At 43.4% G+C, this 21,528-nt stretch overlaps 1 protein-coding gene across 3 annotated transcripts; it reads right to left on the minus strand.

The window, feature by feature from the left end:
• Positions 1–16,935: 16,935 nt before the first annotated feature.
• On the minus strand, positions 16,936–20,255 carry LOC102703144 (growth hormone-regulated TBC protein 1). 3 transcript variants are annotated; one of them, XM_040526976.1, is made up of 8 exons: positions 19,738–20,255; positions 18,869–19,572; positions 18,359–18,475; positions 18,106–18,284; positions 17,903–17,996; positions 17,722–17,799; positions 17,503–17,604; positions 16,936–17,285 (listed from the first exon to the last, which is right to left on the minus strand). In XM_040526976.1, exons 2-8 carry the CDS (start codon positions 19,424–19,426, stop codon positions 17,154–17,156), a joined length of 1,260 nt encoding a protein of 419 aa, XP_040382910.1. In that variant the 5' UTR covers positions 19,427–19,572; positions 19,738–20,255; the 3' UTR covers positions 16,936–17,153. The 3 variants fall into 3 exon arrangements, with proteins under 3 accessions (XP_040382910.1, XP_006659316.1, XP_040382909.1); XM_006659253.3 differs by having other exon boundaries at positions 18,869–19,623; XM_040526975.1 differs by lacking the exon at positions 19,738–20,255 and having other exon boundaries at positions 18,869–19,716.
• Positions 20,256–21,528: the final 1,273 nt, after the last annotated feature.

A 21,528-nucleotide genomic window follows, 5' to 3' on the forward strand; every position in this document is an offset into this window, starting at 1 on the left:
ATGGTTTGGAATACTACTGGTTTCTGTACTTGTGTTGAACTGGATCTGGATGTGAGACGTTCTTCCCCTTGCTTTTGTGTTGTCCGTCTGTACTTGTTTCTGTACAGTTGCAGTTGTGATTTTGGCTTTGCTTATTCATCTGGCATATAGTTTCATATATGGTAGGACTTGAATGTTAGTGACCAAGCCCTCCGATACCAGAGCAGCTTAGAGCTTCAGTTCGAAGAAACAAGGTTAAAATCATAAACCGGAAAAAGAAGGGGAAGTCACGTTTATTCAACTTAAAATAGCAGTAAGACCATACGATTGCCTCCTTTATATAATGAAATGAGATGTTAATTTTTGAAGTTTGATATCGTGGCTAGTTTTGGGTCTTGACGTCCTCTGTTCCAAAATAACTTTATTTTTTATTTATATCATACGTACCAATACAATACAAAGGTACACAAGACTAGTACACTTGATCAACCCCCAATACAACTGTCCTACTTTATACTAATTTCAATGCATTTGTTTTACTTTCACAAATTTCAATACAATGATTGCTAAAACTAAACTCGAGGATAAGCAAAATGGGACAAAGATGATCTTGTATTGAGATGGTACATGAGCAGGTACAATAACAGACTATAAGCCAGCTGTAAACATATTTTAAAGAGATAAAAGGGGAGAGATAAGAGAGTGAGCTACTAATTTATAGCTAGCTATAGCACGGGCTCCAAGACACCATGTGTGTATGACATGTGAGACTATGTATTAATGTTTTATAGGCAACTATTGTATGAATTGACTATTAGTTGACTATAGATGAATTATAGCTAGCAGTTGGCTATACTATTGAACTTGCTCTAAGGGTAACTTAAATTTAGTCCTAGGAGTGGTACATGTTTATTGACGGTAGCTGAAGTGCATGTAGAACCGTAGTGGGTTTTGGATGATTTTGATGACAAACTAAAATATCATAGATGAGTTAAACACAAGTTTAGTCCCTAAGAAGATTTAGAGTATGCTTGATGACCCCTATAAAAGAGAGAGAATCCCTATAAAAGAGAGAAACTCTTAACGAGTTCAGTATGGATAAATTAGTTATTGATCTTGTTTTTGAGTCCTAGGAAAGTCGTATTATCAAGAGGGGCTCATATATAGCTCAATGTTTGTGTCAAGTGCTCAAAGATATCCTTGATCTTTAGAGTGAGAGACATGAAGCATCATACTCTCAAGGAAAAATGGTCTATGTTGTTAAGTGGTGATCTAGAGCTCCGGTCAACATGATCAAAAGTTTTGATCAACTTCATTTGTTTAGCCAAGAGGACTGATATAAGTTCCAATCGAATTCTTTTGAGTATAACATTTTAGTTTTCACCAACCTAGAGTGGTACAGAAAACACGTAAAAGAACCACTATGTTTGAAACTTCACGGAGTCACGTATACGAGATTATCTAATCATAAGGTAATTTGGTATGATATATTTAAGTTAGAAGTGTGTAAGTATGGAGTAATAGGGTGCTATTTTCTACTCATGGATATTGATATTTCATTGTACATAAAAGGACCAAATTAAACACAAAAGTGACTATACAATATTCAACAAGTACAATAAAAAACTAAAAACATACATTAAAAAGTCACCACATATCAATTACACGAGTTTATTATGCACTTGTCTCAATTCCAGCAATAACTTGGCTCAACACTTCCCATGTTTAAACCCTCTCCACCCGTGGAGCAAAACATCATATAAACTATATATACATGACTACCTAATAGTACTTAGAATACTTAACATATTTACAATAAAAATACACAAAGGTTGTATTTATTCCATGTACCCGTATTTAACTATTTCGTACTGATCCCTTCACTATTTTATACATAACTCACACACTATCTAATGAGAAATGGCAAAAGATAGCCCTTAGATATCTACAGAAAATTTCTTACCTTTTATTTTGGTAAGAAAACCATATTAGGCCTCTATAATTCTCAGTTCAAAGAGAACAAATACGCAAACCGAGCAGCAGTACTGTTTTTACTGTTTATCCTAAACCGCTTATCGAAAACGAACGAAAAACGATTTTAGTTACACAGATAACGACGGTGGCTACAAACCTCGTTTAGTTCATCTAACCTGAATATCGTATCGACCAATAAATCCCAGTACTGAAAGAAAAACGATTTTAGTCCACAGTTGAACTTTCGAACTCGCACAATCTGTGAACTAACCAGTTTCTCTTTGAAAATTTAAACTTGTACTATAAATTCAAAGGAATTTACCCTTACAAGAATTTGAGAAATTCCCCCTAAAATCCTCAATTCCTTCTGTTCTTCTGTCTCTCCAATAACAGCAAGCCGTGACAAACCCAGAACCAAAATTATCGAAGGTCTAATACATACTAATTATCTAATTTTTATATTTATATATTAATTAATATAATATAATTTAGTAAGAATTGAATAACTCACCTGACTTTCGAGAACCCGAGAGAGTGAACATAGATTCGCCCATGACAGCAAGGCAATACAACAACAGTAGGACAAAGTGGCAGCAGAGAAGGCAGGGACGTAGCACGCGACGGCACGGCGCCGCCGCAACACGCGTGCACGGGTTCGATCTACGAGGCAAGGCTGGATCGATCTGTTGTTTTTTTTTTCCTGTTAATAAATAGTCCATCCGTTTTATAGCATAAGATATTTATTTTTTTTCTCGTAATGTTTAGTTATTTGTTTTATTTAAAAAATTATAGAAATATTATTTATTTTGCTCGTGACTTACTTTTGATACTTATTATCAAAAGAACTTTAAGCACGACTTGTTATTTTTTATATTTGTATAAAATTTTTAAATAAGACGAATGGTTAAATATTATAAAAAAAATGTCAAACATCTACGGTGGCAAGCTGGATCGACCTGATCGATATATTCTTTCCTTTCCTTTTATCTAGCCTGGATCGAAGTGATCAGTCTTTTATCATTTTTTTATTTTTTTATATTGGTTAAATAGAGCATTAATGAATATCAGACGGTCCAGATTAATTCATCTAAACTCTCATTAGTACAAGATTATACTCTATTTTCCGCAGCCTTGTAGACGGTGATTGTAGGGTATGCTGTATCCATTACTTTGATTGACATATTTGGTGTATAAACTTTATACACAGAAACACTTACTATAGAAACTTTATATGTAGAAAAAAAAAAGACAAAGAGGTCGAGCCTACAAAACTCTTGAATCTAGCCCATTGCTTGCCAAAAAAAAAAAGGACAAACGAGCTGAGTCCATAAAACGTCCTTGCATACAGCCCACATGTTTTGCAAAAAGAAATTAAAAGAAAAACAAGCCAAGCCAAGCCGGCAAAATCTCTACCTCTGCTCCATAGAAAAACACATGCTAGTGTCTTCCAGTGAGAAAATTGCTATTTTGCCATCTTCAAAATATGGTTTCACTAGAATAACACTTCTAGTTTTTGTTTCGCTAATCAGGGTCGGTTCTATGTTTTCGAGGGCCCTAGACGAACTCGTCATTATAGACCTTAAAGCTAATTTTTTATTTATAATATATAGTTGTATAAGTCATAAGATACAACCACACAAATAAACATTACAAATATATTATATAACTATGAAATTAAAGTATTAAAATAGTATGATACCTTAAATTGTTGATGTGAAATACCCATTATCTTTTATAGAACTAAACTTCTATGAGCATTTGTTGAAGCAAAATCATCATTGATATTTTGTGAAATGAATCGGTAATTGAACCACAACTCAAATACTAAAAAAAAAATTCATGTACTATACGTATTGGAGCTTTTGCACCTGGTTTTGGACCAAAGTCGATGGGATAAGGGAGTACGATAATACGTGAAACATAGGGTGAAAAAAGCCAAATGACATATTTGCAAATGAAAAATAATTTGTGAATAAAATTTTTATATACATATTCTTAGTGATCTAAAAGCCAATACTGGAAAATAAACTTCGATGAAAAAGCCTCAAATCAACTCCAAATTTAAGGATGAAACTTCAAATTATAAAGCAGGAACGAAAAGATAGGATATGTAATCTAGAGGTAGTGGGCCCATCTGGTGTGGGCCATAGGCCGTCGCCACTGCCGCCCATGCCTAGAGCTGGCCTTGTCGCTAGTGCAACACGCTGAAATACCATTTTCAGTCATTTGATGCAAAAGAATGTTTTTGCTCTTTATTCCCTGATGTAATATGTCTTTGCTATATTATATGGGTTGTTTAACTTATTAATAGAGTATGTATGGATGTAAAATAATTTATATGTTATTATTCTCTCTTACATGTTTTACTTAGGATTTATAATTCTTATTTTTTTGTTGGTATACTGGAAATAAAATTTGTGCTTTAATCTAATTATTTCCTTGTTAAATATATTAAATATAGTTCCATTGCAAAGCACGTGCATGTAACTATATTTAATAATGATTCACTGTGTTTATATGTCTAATTATTTCTAAATCTTATTTTTATGGTATACTAAAAATTTGTACTTTGATATAATTAGTTTTTTCTTATCAAATATAGCTCCATTGCAACGCACGGACATGTAACTAGTAAATGTAATAAGCTAGTTCAGCGGATCAAATGGTGTGGCAATTAGAGAAATATTTTTGAAAACAAAAATAATAATAAAGCATAAAATATCAAATAAGGTGGTGAGTAAGTAATATATTTATTACAAACTAAAATACATATAAAAATAAAAAAAATTATATATGCACCAATACGCCACTCAATCATAATTCTAATGGCTCCTATAATATTTAAGTAGTTAACTTCATTAACATTTTGCACCCACAATTGTAAAGTTTAAGTTAGGATTTTGGGTTTCCTCCACACTTAAATTTACAAGATAAATAAGTCTTTTTAAGCCAATGGACCAGGGGCGCAAATGCTATTCCATGATAAAAAATAGTGCAGAATTGATTTTTTTTAGAAAAAATGAGGCAAACGGCATTTAAGTGTGTTGCATTATTTCAAGAATAATATTTTAACGAAGCTAAAACTAGAAGTGACATTGTAGCAAAAAAACGCTTTTTGAGTAGGGTAGAATAGCAATTTTCTCCTTAGTCTATGCACTGGTTTTGTAAGTGCGAGATGAGAGAGTCGAGTACGTTTTCATGTAATCTGGTCAAAATCATGTGCCACTCGTGGGTGTGACCGATCACCAAATAGCCTTTCTAGGTAAAAGGTGCGGTGAGTCTAGTAGAGAGAGAGTGTGTAGGGATGTAGATGGGTCTTAGTCCTTGCTTAGAGGAGCTTAAAATTCTAATACTAAGAAACAATTAATAAGAAGCCAACTTATCAAAATATGGAAAAGCTAGATTTTTTAAGCTTTTGGATTCTACAACTCTAGATAATCAAAATCCTAGTGCTATTTGGGAAAACTTCTAACTCTTAGAGATTACGTGAGAAGCTATAACTACCGAAGTTCCCCAAATAGAATCTTAGTTTTCTCAAAGGAAAAGAAGAGAGTAAGGGTTGGACAAAGAGGGAGGATGGAGTTAGCAAGCTTGGAAAGACAAGGAGGTCTTTGGGTATGTTAGCAGGTGACTTAATGGGCATGCGTTCGCATGTGCTTTCCTCGTGTAAAAGTATGAGGGTCTGTGTTTGTGTGTCTATTCCCCTTTTGGCCCATGAGTGGGTGTACAACCCATTTATATAGCCGCATTTGGTTTGTTTGGAGATGAGCCCGCTTATTTTGAAGCGAAGTGAGAAATGTGCGAGCTCACACAGAAAGCACGTAGATGTAAAATTTACACACAAATTAAAGAAGGAAAGGGATATGATCCGTGTGATTTGATGCCAATGAGCCAAGCTAAAACAAGTAAAGCATGAACACACATAGTAGACTCGTGCGCATGTGTGTTTGGGTGTTCTAGAGTGGCCATAAGTTAGAGGAGGGGCGGTGGCTAAATAGTTTAGCCAATAGGTAGAGAAAAGTGGAGGTGGGAGAGGAAGAGGAATATGTTTATTAGAATAGCCGTAGGAGGCATGGATACAAAAAATTAATCTAAGTTGTTCAAATGTGATAAATTATGGAAATATAAAGCAACTAACAAAAGACACTCCCTTTGTTTTATAATACAAGTCACTTTAGGTTTGTTCAAAGTCAAATCTTTTTAAGTTTGATCAAATTTATTGAAAAAATATCAATATTTTCTACACAAAATAAATTTACTATGAAAATGTAGTCAATGAAATTAATTTGGTGTTGTGGATATTATTACATTTTTATATAAAATCAGTCAAACTTTAAGATGTTTGACTTATGCAAACTCAAAGTGATCTATAATATAAAATGGACGGAGTAATTGCTTGCCACTTTCTAAAAGCAAAATCAGTGAGCTCTTTTTGATTGGATGAGATTTTTAGTAGAATACTAGTAGAACTTAAAGGAAAAAAATTCCTATGACATCCATTTGGATGGTAAAATTGGTTTAAATGGAATTTATACATATTTTGTAAGGAATCGTCACAAATATTTGAGAGTTGAGAAAATCTAAGAAATGTCATTGACAAACACCTAATTATAAGAAATATCATCGACAAGTGAGAGTTCTACGGAATATCATCGTACTAATGACTTTATCTACGAAATGCCATTTATGTTATAGTTCGTTAGTAGTCTTCAAGATGAACAATGTATTGAATGACGCGAAATACACGGAACCCTAATGGTGACACTTCTTAGACAATCGTTTGTACAATGACATTTTATAGAGCTCAGATTCGTCAATGACATTTCTTAAACTTTAGGAGTTTGTCAATGGCATTTCTTAGATTTTCTATTGAGAATTCCAATGCACTTTTTAGCTTGTCTATCTAAGAAATAAGCACATAATCTTAAATTTCCCCTATTTTTATGTGAGACATTCAAACCATTTTGCATAATTTGTATGATTTTATTTCCTTTTAACAAGTAATGATATCTTAGTCATAATTTATTTTGAAACACGACCCAAACGTAGATAGAGACATACACACTTTATCCATATGAGTGAGCACCCATGCAAATTTGAAGACTCAAATCTAAGTGATTGGGAGTGGCCTAAAAGGGCGGAAAAGGTTAAATCAGTGGCATAAAAAGGAGGAGCCAATTTCAAGTGGCATATAAGGGAACATGCCAATTTTCAGTGGCATATAAGTAAATTCTCTCCTCTTATCAATAAAACTTATAGTTTTTTATACCAAGTGAGCATAGATGCCACGTGCTGCGCCTGTTCCTGTAGAAGCTACACTTCTTCCCTGTTAGCCAAGTTGTTCGATTGTAGCAGCAAGCATCTATGATTTTCTTTACGTTCAGGATTGCTCCACCGACATGCAAGCAGGAGTGTGAGTGGATCAGCATCAGCCTGTCCTCACGAGGGGCTCACCTCTCCTTTTTATTTGATTTTTGATGGTACTCCCTTCTCCCCAAAACAAATCAAATTTTTAGTTTTTAGATGACTTTTCATCTTATTAATAAAATTACGTTTAATATTTTTGTTTTTATTAGATTATAAAACATGAATTTCTTAAAAAATTTTTTAAAATTTTTCAAATAAAACAGATGGTCAAACACACGATACGAATATCGAAAGATTGATTTTTTTTTTTAGCAACGGAGGAAGTAGTCAATAAGTTCCATTCTGTTGCCCCAGTTTTACCACAACTCTATGCATGGACTGCTTAGGATATTAAAAAAAACACCTTTCAAATAGTTCTTGAGAAACTTATTAATTGTATAACAATTAATCAATTAAATATCATCACATTATCAGATAACTAGTCCATCATATATTGATTTTTTAACGATAACCAACCTAGCTTTTAATGTACCGAGGCAACGCCCAAGGTACTCACTAATATTATACTCCCTCCGGCCCACATATTATAGATTTTGGTTCTCTGTTTGCAATCTTTGATTACTCGTCTTATTAAAAAAATTGAAAGTATTATCTATTTTGTTTATTATTTTCTTTATTGTTAAAAGTAGTTTAAGTATCACTTACAAATTTTTATATTTGCATTAAATTTTTAAATAAGATGAATAATCAAAAATTATAATTAAATAGTCAAAATACACTATATTATGGGATAGAGGTAGTAGGATGCAAGGAGTACAAAGCTTTGAGTAAAGTAAAGTTCTAAGGACAACAAAGTACAAGAAAGCAGGAGCTAACTACCTGAGTTTCTATGTGGTATTTTTAAGGAAAAAGTACGAATTACCCCTGGACTATCGCGGTCGGCCGAATTACCCCTAAACCCGAAAACCAGACAACTTTTACCCTAAACTTTTAATACCGGACAAATTACCCCCCTCTACCCAATTCAAAGCGGTTTTGTCATACGTGACGTACACGTGGCAGCCTAGTCAGCATTTTCTCTTTTTTAATGGTGGGGCCCACATGTCATACCCTCTCCCTCTCCCTCCCTCTCTCTCAGGCGAACAGGGCAAGGACGACAGGCGCTCGGTGGCTCGGTGCGAGCATGCGGGGGACGGCCGCGCCGCGACGACGACTCGGCGGCTCGACCCCTCGTGGGCGGGCGCGGGCATGCGGGCGGCGGGCGGACGGCCGTGCCACGACGACAACTCGGCGGCTCGGCGTCTCGCGGGCGGGCACAGGCGTGCGGGCGGCGGGGGGACGACCACGCCGCGATGACGACTCAGCAGCTCGGCGCCGCGTGGGCGGGCGCAGGTGTGCGGGCGGCGGGCGGACGGCCACGCCGCGACGACGACTCAGCAGCACGACGTCACGCGGGCTGGCGCGGGCACGCGAGCGGTGGGTGACGGCCGCGCCGCGATGACGACTCGGCGGCTCGGCGTCGCCCGGGCGAGCGCGGGCAGGCGCATGCGTGCGGGCGGCGGGGGGACGGCCTGTCACGCCCAGAAATTCCTCACACGAATTTCTGAACTTAATTGTGTATTAAAATCCTTGTCCAGGACCAGCCAGGGTACACAAAAAGACAATGTTGATTACATAACCATCGTTCTTAGAAACAACTAAAAATAACACTTATTCTAACGAAAATGCAGCGAAAAGAAAGGTAGACTAGCTCCAGCGGGTCGGCTCCAGTCCACAGGCAAAGCTTCGACGGCAGACCAGCTCACTCCTGAGAGTCACCTCCATCGGATTCCACTTCTAACTCTGAAGGGGGAAATTGGGCAAAGCTGAGTACAAACCACCGTACTCAACAAGTAGCACGGAAAAGAGGGTAATAAATGATGCATAAGGATCATCAAGGACAGGCTTAGGGTTAGTTGCAATAAAGCAGCACTTAAATGAATAACAGAGAATAAACCGAATAAAGGTAATTAAATACATTAAAGGATAAGTAAATAACAGTTGTAAACTACCACAACACTGTCCAACGTTACACCACGTTGCAACAGGCCCGACCACTACTCAACGTTACACCACGTTGCAGTAGTCCCAAGTGAAAACCAGTTTACCCAAGTCATTAAAGGTTCACTAATCACAGTGAAGCTGGTAGTCCGCCGTGACCGTGGGCACGGCTATTCGAATAGATTATACTCTGATCAGAGGAGTACTACTATACCCACAAGACACGACTCCACTACACTTGAACGTGCGCCGACATACCACCATGGCCTACCGGAAAGGAGACCGTGATAGGACTCGTCACATAACCCTCCCTATTTAATCGCACCGCACTTCAGGTTTCACCCCCTCCTTTACACCAAGTCGAGCAGTCCCCTCTTGTGCCTTGGTAGATCCGGAAGCAGCAGAGGCTTTCGTTACACCACGATCGCCCGTCCATACTCCATCACGCCTACCCTTGCCTTGGTACGTCAAATAGTTCGAAGCTATGCTTTAACTCCCACCTTACCCATTTCGGCATGTGGTTAGCACTAAATTACTTCCAGGGTTTCCCGTGAACCGATCCTTAATTGCCATGGGCACGACTCTCAAAACCATGCACCCACAGCCCACCATTATCAATATTTTAGTTGCCATCAACCCGAACCGGGTGATGAATCATTATTACAGCTATTCTGAGCTAATCATGATTATTAAATGATCCCGTGAGCTACTTGATCTAAGCACGGCTAAGCATTAACCTATGCCTAACTCTAGTCAAGTTACCCCTGGTCTAGTATGAATAAAGCTGGATAATCAACGGCATAATAATAAGGATTACCCGAGAAATAAATATAGTAAATACTTTAATTAAAACAATGCATATTTGAATAAATAAAGTGGAGAATTTGCAATAATAGGTTCAATATGATCAAAGATGAGTGCCACTTGCCTTGCTCTGGCCCCTGGGGTACTTCGGCAACGATCTCAAAATAAACCGGCTCTTCGGTGGGGTCCGAATCTAAGTGACAAAGCACAAAAATAAATAAAATAGGCACAAACCCTACTGAAACAGTAAAAGAAAGTATTTTTAATGGATTCTTGACAATTTTATGAATTTAATGAAATTTGAATGGACCTAAACGGAGACTAGATGAATTACTTATGAATTTTAGAAGTTTTCTAGGTTTTTTAACTAAACAGAAAAGTCCTAAATCAATTATTGCGCAATTAAATGGTGCGTTGACGTCAGCGAGGAGAGAGGGAGGCGCTGACGGCTGACAGGTGAGGTCCACCTGTCAGTGAGGGGGAGAGGGGAGGAGAGGCTGACGGGTGGGACCAGCCGGTTAGAGAGGGAGAGCAGGGGAGCGGAGAGGGGAGATGCTTGGCCAGTGGCGACGGCGACGACGCACGGCACGACGGCGACGGCGTGGCAACACGGTGACGACGGCGACAGCGACGGCGCACGGCGCACGACGACCGGCGACCGACGATCGACGACGATGGCAACGGCTGGCGCAAGGCGACGGGCGGCGGCGCATGTTGCCGAGGCCGACGGCAACAGCGCGCGGGAGGGAGAGACGACGGCGGGCGCCGGCAGTGGCGGCTTGGCGACCGCGCGACGAGGACGACGCCGGGCGGAGATGCGGCGGCGAGCGCCGGTAGCTTACGGCACCCGGCGACGGCGCGGGTGCGAGAAGACCCGGCGGCGACAGAAAAAGAGAGGGAGAGAGGAGGGGAGGGCTCATCGGCAGCGACGGAAGGCGACAGCATGTCGGCGAGGACCCGAGACAGGTGAGGACGGCCGGTGGCGCGGTCGATCGGCGGTGGCGGCGGAGATTGCTCGGCGGCGGCGAGCTACGAAGCGCGGCGGTGGTTCGGTCGAGTGGAGAAAAGGCGGCGGCGGCGCGCGGACGAGGGGGCTTTTTAGGGGAGGGTAGCGCGGTTAGGGCGGCGAGGTAGTTGGAGACCGAGTCGGCAACGAGGCGGAGTCGGCGCCGGCGGTTGTGGTGGCCGTTGCGGCGACGCGGCGAGGGCGGGGCGGAGGCAGAGGTGGACTCGGCCAACGCCCGGACCGGTCGCTAACAGGCGGGCCCTGCCTATCAGTGGTGCGAGGGAGGTGGCGGCAGACTTGCGCGGCGCGGGCGCGGGCGAGGTGGGTCGAGCGGCGGCCCAGGAGGGAGGATGCGTGCGCGCTGGAGAGGGGGCGGCTGTCACGCCCAGAAATTTACACCAAATTTCTGAACAATAGCATGTATTAAATCTCGGTCCAGGCATCAGCCCGAGTACACACTATGACAAATTAATACACAGTTCCACGACTTAAAAACAAATAAAAACAATTATCTATCGAAATGCAGCGGAAAGAGGAAAACAAGACTAGACCATCTAATCTTCAGCTTTAGCTGGCGATGACGGCTCCACACCACAGGCATTCTCGACAGCGGACTGAACTTCACTTCAACCTTCGGAACAACCTTCTTCCGACACAGGCTCTGGCACTTGCTCTGGTGGGGGAAAATTAAGCAAGGCTGAGTACAAACCACCGTACTCAACAAGTAACACCCAAGAGAGGGAGAATAATGAATGCAATAGGGTATCAAGGATAGGCTAAGGTTAAATTGCACAAAGCTGCAGTAATTTAGCAAAACAGTAAATAAAAATAGACGGAAATAAAAGTAAAGTAACATTTAAAATAATCATCCACTGTCCAACGTTACACCACGTTGCAACAGGCCCAGACCGCTGTCGAACGTTACACCACGTAGCGACAGGGTCAACCCTCTGTCCAACGTTAAACCACGTTGCGACAGACCCAAACCACTGCCAACGTTACACCACATTGCGCAGGGTCAAACCAGTTCCAAGATTAATAAAATTATTAAAGGGGTTCAACTAATCCTAGTGAGTCTGTCGGTTCGCCCAATAACCGCGGGCACGGCTATTCGAATAGTTTTACTCTGCAGAGGTGTACAACTTTACCCACAGGACATGGCTGCCAAGCATGTTACCATGCCCCAACGTATCACCACGATACCTCAGTACGGAAACCATGATAAGACCTTTCGCCTAACCCTCCCTAGACAATCGCACCACACTTCAGGTTTCACCCCCTCTTTTACACCAAGTCGGGTAGTCCCCTCTTGTGCCTTGGTAGATCCGGAAGCAGGAGAAGCTTTCGTTACACCACGATTGCCCGTCCATACTCCATCACGCCTACCCTTGCCTGGGTACGTCGAATAGGGACAAGCTAGATTACGAGTCTCACCGTTGCCCATTCTGGCTTGTGGTTAGTACGTGTAAGACCTTCAGGGTTTCCTGAGAACCGGTCCTTAGCTGCCATGGGCACGACTCTCAAAACCATGCACCCACAGCCCACCATAAGCAATATTTTAGTTGTATTAATCCACCTCGGGAAATGAATAATGATAACAACCATTGAAGGTGTACCAAAGTGCAACAATAATTAAATAATAATTGGCGAGCTAGTTGAACTAAGCATGGCTAAGCATTGACTAACCCTAATTCTAGTCAAATTAACCCTGGGATGACAATAATAAATGGGAATCAACGGATATATTGGTAAATACCCAATAGATAAATACAATAAATAGATTTGCATAAAACAATGCATGTTTGAATGTAAAAGCGGGGGATTTTATAATCATAGGTTCAATATGATCAAAGAAGGGTGCCACTTGCCTTGCTTAGACCCACGAGGAACTTCGGCGACGACTCCGAGAACGAACGGCGCTGCGACGGGGTCAAAACCTACGACAAACAAGGCAAAACAAACAAAACAGGCTATAAAACTACTGAAACAGAGAAAGAAACTATTTTTAATGGATTCTTGGCATTTTTCTGGATTTAATGAAACTTGAATGGACCTAAACGGAGACTAGATGAATTACTTATGAATTTTAGAAGTTTAACTGTGTTTTTTAGCTAAACAGAAAAGTCCTAAATCAATTATTGCGCAATTAATGGGGCTGCTGACGTCAGCGAGGAGAGAGGAAGCTGACGGCTGACAGGTGGGGACCACCTGTCAGTGGGAGAGAGGGGAAGTGGGCGGCTAACACGCGGGCCCTTGGAGGAGAGAGAGGAAGGGAGGGCGCGGTAGCGACTGACGGGTGGGGCCCGCTCGTCAGCGAGGCTGGAACAGAGAGGAGGGGAGCGGAGAGCGCGGCCGGCGGCGGGAGCTAGCGGCGGCGGGAGCGGCGGAGACGGCGAGGGCCGAGGAGAAGGGGGAGGTGGCGACGGCAATGACCGGCGGCGCGAGGGCGTCGACGTCGGCGACATCGACCGGCGACCGAAGGGCGACGACGGCGTCGGCGAGCACTGGTGCGAGGCGACGGGCGGCGGCGCACGGCGAGGCAGGGGTCACAGTGAGCGGAGGGGTGGCGGCGAATGAGAAGGTGGCGATGGCGAAGGTGGTGACGAGAACGGCGACGACGAGTCGGCGCGGAGGAGGCGGAGACAGCGACGGGGTGGCGCGGCTCGGAGCGGCGACGAGCGGCGGGAGGGAAAGACGGTGACGGGCGCCGGCAGCGGGGCTTGGCGACCGTGCGACGATGGTGACGAAGGGCGGAGGTGCGACGGCGACGACGACGACCGGCGTCCGGTGACAGCGCGTGGCGCGTGACCGAGCGCGGCGCACGGCGACGACGGCACGGCGGCACGGCGACGGCGGGCGGGCGTGGGGAGCGGCCATGCGGGAAGGCGCGGGTGGCGCGAGGACAGCGTGACGACGGCGGAGCTGGGCGACGGTCAGGCAGGGGCTGCCGGCGACCAGCGGAGTCCGACGACGACGGCGCGGGGAGAGCTCGGCGGCGATGATGGAGGGAACGGGAGAGGGAGAGGGGAAAATGCTCACCGGCGGCGACAGATAAGGCGGCGTGTCGGCGAGGGCGAGGCGGAGGTGATGACGCAGACGCGCGGCGGCTGGCGACGCGCGGTGACGAGATCGGCCGATGGCGTCGACGCGACGGAGGAATGCGCGATGCAGGGGATGCTCTCCGGCGACGACGAGGGTGGCGACTGGTTGGCGACAGCGGCGCGGAGGCGATGACGCGGCTGGATAGCGGCGAAGGCGTCCGACGGCGAAGTTGCGCGGCGGCGGCGAGAGGCAGCAGCGCGGCGGCGACACGAGCGTCGGCGGAAAGTGGGCGACGGCGCGGCGGCGGCGGGGATTTATAGGGTGGCGGCACCGGCTAGGGCGGGCGGAGGTTGGAGACCGAGTCGGCGACGACGCGGTCCCGGCGGCGGCCGTTGCGGCAGCGGCGGTTGCGGCGCGGCGGCGGACTCAGACTCGGCCGGCGCGGGCGCGGCGCGGGCTGGCGGAGCAGTCGCTGACAGGTGGGCCCCACCTGTCAGTGGCGCGAGAGAGGAGGGAGGCGGCGCGGACTCGCGGCGCGGGCGAGCGGGCGACGCGGGAGATGGGCCGAGCGGCGGCCCAGGCGGGGCGCGCGCTGGCGGGCGGAGGGAGGCCGACTCGGCTGGGCCGGCCGAGGAGGAGGCTGCGGGCTGGCTCGGCTGGGCCGGCCCGGGAAGGAAAAGAAAAAAGAAAAAGAAAAGGAAAAAGAAAGAGGGAGGAAAATTGGACTTCGGCCCAATTTGAGAAGGAAGGGAAAAAGAAAGGAAAAATGAGCGAAAAAGGAAAACCCCACTTTTGTCGAGTTTTAAAATTAATTTGTTTGGCCAAATTTTATACTTCTGCAATTTGAATTTAAATCCAGTTAGTTGATTTGGAACCCTGATTTAGTTAAATTAATTCCTTTTATAGGGATTCTTCCTGAGTTAATTAAGCCAATTGTTATTTACGAATTTCTTTTACAATTTTAGGCTTGGGATGAAACTCCAGGCGTGACAGCGGCCGGTCGGCTGGGCCGGCCGAGCGGGGAGATGGGCCGGCTCGGCTGGGCCGGCCCGGGAAGGAGAGGAAAAAGAAAAAGAGAGAGGAGGAAAATTGGACTTCGGCCCAATTTGGGAAGGAAAGAAAAAAGAAAGAAAAAGGAGGGGAAAAAGGAAAGCCCCACTTTTGCCGAATTTTAGATTATTTTTTTGGCAAAATTTTATACTCTGTAATTTAAGTTTAAATCCTGTTAATCGATTTGGAACCACGATTTAATTAAATTAATTTTCTTTAGAGGGATTTTTCCTGAGTTAATTAAGCCAATTATTATTTACGAATTTCCTTTACGAATTTAGGCTTGGGATAAAACTCCGGGTGTGACACGGCCGCGCCGCGACGATGACTCGGCGGCTCGGCGCCGCGTGGGTGGGCGTGGGCGTGCGGGCAGTGAGCGGACGGCCACGCCGCGACGACGACTCGGCATCACGACGTCACGCGGGCAGGCACGGGCGCGCGGCCGTCGAGCGACGGGCGCGCCGCGATGACGACTCGGCGGCTCGGCGTCGCCTGGGCGGGCGCGGGCGTGCGGGCGGTGGGCGATGGCCGCGCCGCGACGACGAGGTGGAGCACCAGGATGGCAGCAGCGACGAAGCGAAGGAAGCCAGGCGAGTGGCAAGCGGATGGGCGGGCAGCGCGTGGACGACCGTGCCACGACGACGAGGTAGTGAAGCGGAGGGGCCGTCGTCCGCCGTCCTCTCTCTCGCCCGCCGCAGTCCGCCATTCTCGCCCCCGCCCGCCCTCGTCCTCATCCTCGCGCGCTGAGATCGATGGTGCCGCCCGCCACTATCGTCCTCCGCTTTGCCGCCGCCACCGGCGAGTCATTGGCTTCGTCGCCGTCGGCATCCTTCACCCACCATCCGCACACCCGCGCCCGTCCACCGGCATCCTTGCGGCCTTGCTTGTTCGCCAGAGAGAGGGGTAGGGAGAGGGAGAGAGGGGGGCTATGACATGTGGGCCCCACCATTAAAAAAATAAAAAATACCGACTGGGCTACCACATGTACGCTACATATGACAAAACTGTTTTGAATTGGATCGAGGGGGTAATTTTTCCGGTATTGAAAGTTCAGGGTAAAGGATGTCTGGTTTTTGAGTTTAGGGGGGTAATTCGACCGACCGCGATAGTTCAGGAGGGTAATTCGTACATTTTCATATTTTTAATTGGTTTTCTCTGAAAAACCAAATAACATATTTACAAATAAAAAATAATTTTTGAGTAAAAGTTTTATATACATGTTCTTAATGGTCTGAAAGCAATGGCTGAAAAATAACTATAATGAAAAAACAAAATCTAACTCTAAATTTAAGGTTGATAATTTAAATGTTGGCTTGTAAGCATAAGTAAAAGCGAAAAGATGATGGTAACTAGGCGAGTCTTTGCCATTTTACAGGAAAATGAAACAGCCTTATGATGATGAAGGGATTGAATAACAAAAAGATAAGGAAAACATATATCTAGTTGATACCAACCCACATTTGATTTAATGTCTTCATTACTTCAGAAGTAAAGCAAACGTGCCATGAAAACTCCTCAAAAGTATATCCTTTTTGTGTCCATTGCCAAAAGAATTTCAACAAACACCAGAACCTATACAAGTTCCCACCATATTAGCAGAATCTGCTCATATGGCATCTTGGGGCATGTGTCTTGCAAATATGAAGATATGATGCACACAACAACACACAATATGATCGTCATAGGAAAACCCACATTGCAGTTTTTTTTTTTTTTTTGCATCTCCCCTCACATTCTCAGTTCTTCCACGATTTTGCTCATCATTGAGCCGCAGTCTGAACTGGTGCAAAGTACCGTATCACTGTTTCCAAACCTTACGTGTATTCCAGAAAAAAAAAAAAGAACCTACAAGGCCACTACACTCCATAGCCTTTCCTTTTTTTTTAATACATTATCCGTCCATCTTGAGTGAACTTAACCGTCTGATTCTTTGGTCAAGCTCAGCCATGACAACTGTCTCCTGCTTCTTCCTTTCCTTTGTGATCGTGTTTGTCGTCATGGAACCAATCTTATCGAAAGCGAACTAGAGAAAGAAGGATAGGAAAGATCAATCAGAAATCGATGTTTGGCAGAGCTCTTCAAACGCATATATGCATATCTTTTTATGTTTTTATTCTCATTGTACTGAAATATCTCATTGACTACACAATATAATGATACTGACAACCCCATCAATTATCAGTACAGGAACAAAAAGAATATACGGGTATGATGGACCCAGAAAATGGAAGAAAATTTACCGTGAGGAGTTCATCGGGGTCGTATAGATGATGAGCAGTTGTCTGCAAAATATCAATTACATCACCAATATGTTGAATACGTAGTAGATCATCTTCTCTCATCTGCAGATATAAAAAAAACAGAGTAAGCGAAAGAAACAGCAAGCACCCTCTTGCCATAGAGGCAAGGAAATCAAATACCCTCAAAATGCATGCATCGATAGATTTCATGATACACACCTTGAAAATTGCCAGAGCAACATGGAACAACACTTTTGCTCCTTCATTGAATAAAACATCCCATACCCGTAGGGTTGTCTGCTCACAACAGTGATGATAATATGACAATGATTTTAATATAAGTTTAAGAAAATCATGAATGGACGCCCCTTTAAACATTTATGCTAAGTTGCTAACTGACCTCTGAAGGCAAGGTCTTGGAGAAGAGGCACAAGAACCATTCTGTGGCAACAAGAGAAACATCAAAACCCATTGCTTCAAGATGAGCAGCGATCCTGTATCATTTGGGCAATCCAATAGTTCACAATCATCTTATAATTTTACTGATTGTTATTGCTGACAATGAAAATTCATAGCATAAACATAACAGAACGAACGAAGTACCTGGGGCATTTTTTAGTTAGGAGGTCTTTGAAAACTCTCTGCTCAACATGGCATCCAGAAAGATTATCAGTATAGCAATCATTGACAAGTACATTTTCGAGTAGTACAGCAAGCATCCAGAATGCATCTTCCTCTGTCTTCATAACAAGCAACAACAGTGCAGCTACATAATTTAAACCCTGCATTGCATGGTGTTAGCAATGCAGATCCTCTGTAAAACAGTCACATTTGAAAAACATTGCTTTATACGAACCTGGCAATATCCAACTTCTGAGTCACGGAAGGAGTACCCAACAAGCACACGCCGAAGAGATGCCTGACCTTCCTCACTGTTCAACCAAGGATGACATGGAAATGTGCGAGGAAGATCCTGTAAAATCCCCATTTCTAGTAATATTATTCTCTAAATTCCACTTTCTAGTAAAATGATAACTAGAATCAAACATTTGTTTTCACTAAGATGAACTTTATACTAATGCAGATGATGGGAGTATTAATTTGGATGAAGTCAACTAAAGAATGTGAAATGATGCTTGTTAGTCATTACTGATTTTATCATTAGCATGCACATATGCTTATCTAGAATGAGACAACTAGACACTTTATTTCTTGCCTATGTCACACAGTTCTTTATCAATTGTAAATCAAGAATATTAACAGGATTATTCATTAAATTAAACTTGCAATTCCAAAATGACCATATAATCTTTCACCCTACACTGACTTGTACAAGATAAATCCGTAACAGCTCCACAATACTCACATGGTCGATTTGCAGCGTGGCTGGCGTGGTTTTCCCCTCTGTGGCCCGGATCAACTCATCATAGTACGTCTCAGGCACTGTCGAGCGCTTCTTGGCAGCCCCCGACACTGACAACCACACCTTCGGCCTCAGCACCGGTGGCACCCCTTTTCTGATCAGCCTCCGCAGCGTAATCGTATTGGTGAGCACCGAGAGCTTGAGCGACGTGACACTGATTACCCCCTCACCACCACCATTGGAGGAGATCCTGGGCTGGAGGTACCAGTTTGCGCCCTTGCTCGCCTCGAGCGCCCACCACACCCTCCCTTGCTCCCTCATCCTCTCCCTCACGTCATTGAGCACATTGACATCGTCCACGTTGCCCTCCACCATGAACCCATACAGATCCTCAAATTTGACCGAAAGCTGGTGAGCACTGGCATGGCCCTTCCTAGGCGTGCTGTACCTGATGGTGTGGGTGGTTGTGGTGGGCATGGATGCAGCTGGCGTGTTCCACAATGTCCTCCTCCTCCTAGGGTTGAAATCATCCTCCAAATCCCTCACTTGGGTACCAAACATATTCCTATCCACAAATCTACTTTCCAATAAATATGCTCACAAAAATCGATCTATCCCCAAATCTCTCCTGCTTTGCTAGCTTCTTCAAAGTTATCTGGCTCCAATCTTTCTAAACTTTCTTGGAGAAAATTTATGATGGATGATTGCTGCAAAGGATATTGTAACCACTGAAAAATTACTCACTAATCCTCGACCCCCTGGTACCATTGCAAGAAGAACAAATCCATTGCACTTGGCATCACATCAAACAAGCAAGTCAAATCAATCAGGTGCAAGAACTAATTCGATTGGGGGGAGACCACCCAACTCACCTTCGATTGCAAGAACCCGCGCGGGAGAGCTGAATCCCTTCCCTTGCACCAAGAATCAAGAAGACGACCGGATTCGGCCGGTTGCTGGCTGCCTCTGTGGATTGGGGTCCCAGGGAGCTGCAAGAACCCGAGAGGCGGAAGCAAGCAAGCACCGGCAGCCTCAGATTGGGAGCACGAGCAGCGGCTAAAAATGGCAGGCCCCGGTCTTCTTCTGCAGCTCCTCCTCCTCCTCCTCCTCCTCTCTCTCTCTCCCCTCTTCTGACCCTATTTTGGTCCAATGGCTCGGGTCAGAGCTCCACCATTCCAAGCAGCAAAGATGATGAAATGCTGAGCCCTCCTCCCTCTCCCTCTCCTGAGAATTTTTATGCTTCTTCACTAGTGGATGATTGTCTATATCTATAAATCTCTTGATGAGCTTCTTGCTGCTTGCAAATGGCAGCTTCTCCTGCGGCTTTCGAGAGGAGGGAGCTTGGGATTTGGCTTTTATGGCGAGTAGCTTCTTCCTGTGACCATGTCTGCTTGTCTTGAATATCCCAACTTCTCCTTTTGTTTTTTAAGAAAAAAAATAAAGTTTCTCTAAAGATGTGATCGTATTAAGTACGAATACATGGTCAATTTCATTTTGACATGCTCCCCCTCCAAGAACTCTGAATTTAGATATCTTTAGTGCCCCCGGATACAGAGTTTGGCTTAATGTTATAAGCTAAACACAAAATGATATAGATCATTAGCATATGATTAATAAGAAATATTAGCCTAAAAAATTATATTCATTTGTCTTTAAGAATTTTTATATAATTTATTAAAAAAATACTATTTAATAATTTGGAAAACATGCTCAGGATCTAGCTCCCTCCCTCTGATAAGTCAAATGGATAACCTTGCCTCACTTGATATCTATTGTTATATGTCTATGTCAAGGTTAAAATATAGATAATAACAAAAAAATGTACTAATTAAAATTAAGTTTCAAAAATCAAATTTTAGCAAGACTGATAGGCGGGCAAGCAACCATTGACAGCTTTGACACATGAATCCACTCTCATCCAATAGATATTATCAAATAATTATTATTAATTAAACCCAATTTATCAATTCATGTGTTCTCTATAAGAGAAAAAGATACTATTAAAATGCACTTTTATTTTTTAATATATATATATAACTTATATGTGTTGTTTAACAGTGTTGTGGCAAATTGATAGGCAAGAAGGACCAGTGTGCAAATTGGCATGTGGGGGCAAGCACAAAGTGCAAATGTGCAAAAAGAGATTTGACTAAATAATGAAAGGTAGGAGGTTAGAAAAAGTTGAAAGCTGGATTGTGATGGAGGCTTATGATGCAAGTGAAGGAGAGGATTGGCGATGGACATCATCGTGGGACATAGGAGCTCGCATTTCATTTCACTTTTATATTTTCTAGATGGGGGCACGTTCACATTTTTCATTTTTTGCGTTTGGTGAGGAAAGAAATTATTGTTGTTGTTTTTTTAAGTGAGATTTAATTGTCAAGGAAGGTTTCTTGGAACATGCTGGTGCGGTGTGATCGCTGTAGTACATGTGAAGAAAACCTCATCAAATTAAGCTTTCTAAGGTTTAATATATATATATATATATATATATATATATATATATATATATATACTCTTAATCTTAGCTATCTAAAAGTTAATGCTAGAAATAAACCTTGATAAAAAAATCCCAAATTAATTTTAAATTTAAGGTTAAAAATTTCAATTTTTACATGGAAGCTCATGGAGAAACGAAAAGACGACGGTGTATGGCTCCTTCA

The sequence above is a fragment of the Oryza brachyantha genome, chromosome 8, assembly GCF_000231095.2.
Source record: "Oryza brachyantha chromosome 8, ObraRS2, whole genome shotgun sequence".
Taxonomy (NCBI): Eukaryota; Viridiplantae; Streptophyta; class Magnoliopsida; order Poales; family Poaceae; genus Oryza; species Oryza brachyantha.

Bases quoted from the DNA above. Each gene is read 5' to 3' on its own strand.
- LOC102703144 (XM_040526976.1), bottom strand. From the start codon at position 19,426: ATGTTTGGTACCCAAGTGAGGGATTTGGAGGATGATTTCAACCCTAGG. The intron at 18,476-18,868 runs GTGAGTATTGTG...GGGATTTTACAG, and splicing joins CCACGCTGCAAATCGACCAT to GATCTTCCTCGCACATTTCC. The intron at 17,286-17,502 runs GTAAATTTTCTT...TTCTTTCTCTAG, and splicing joins ACCCCGATGAACTCCTCACG to TTCGCTTTCGATAAGATTGG.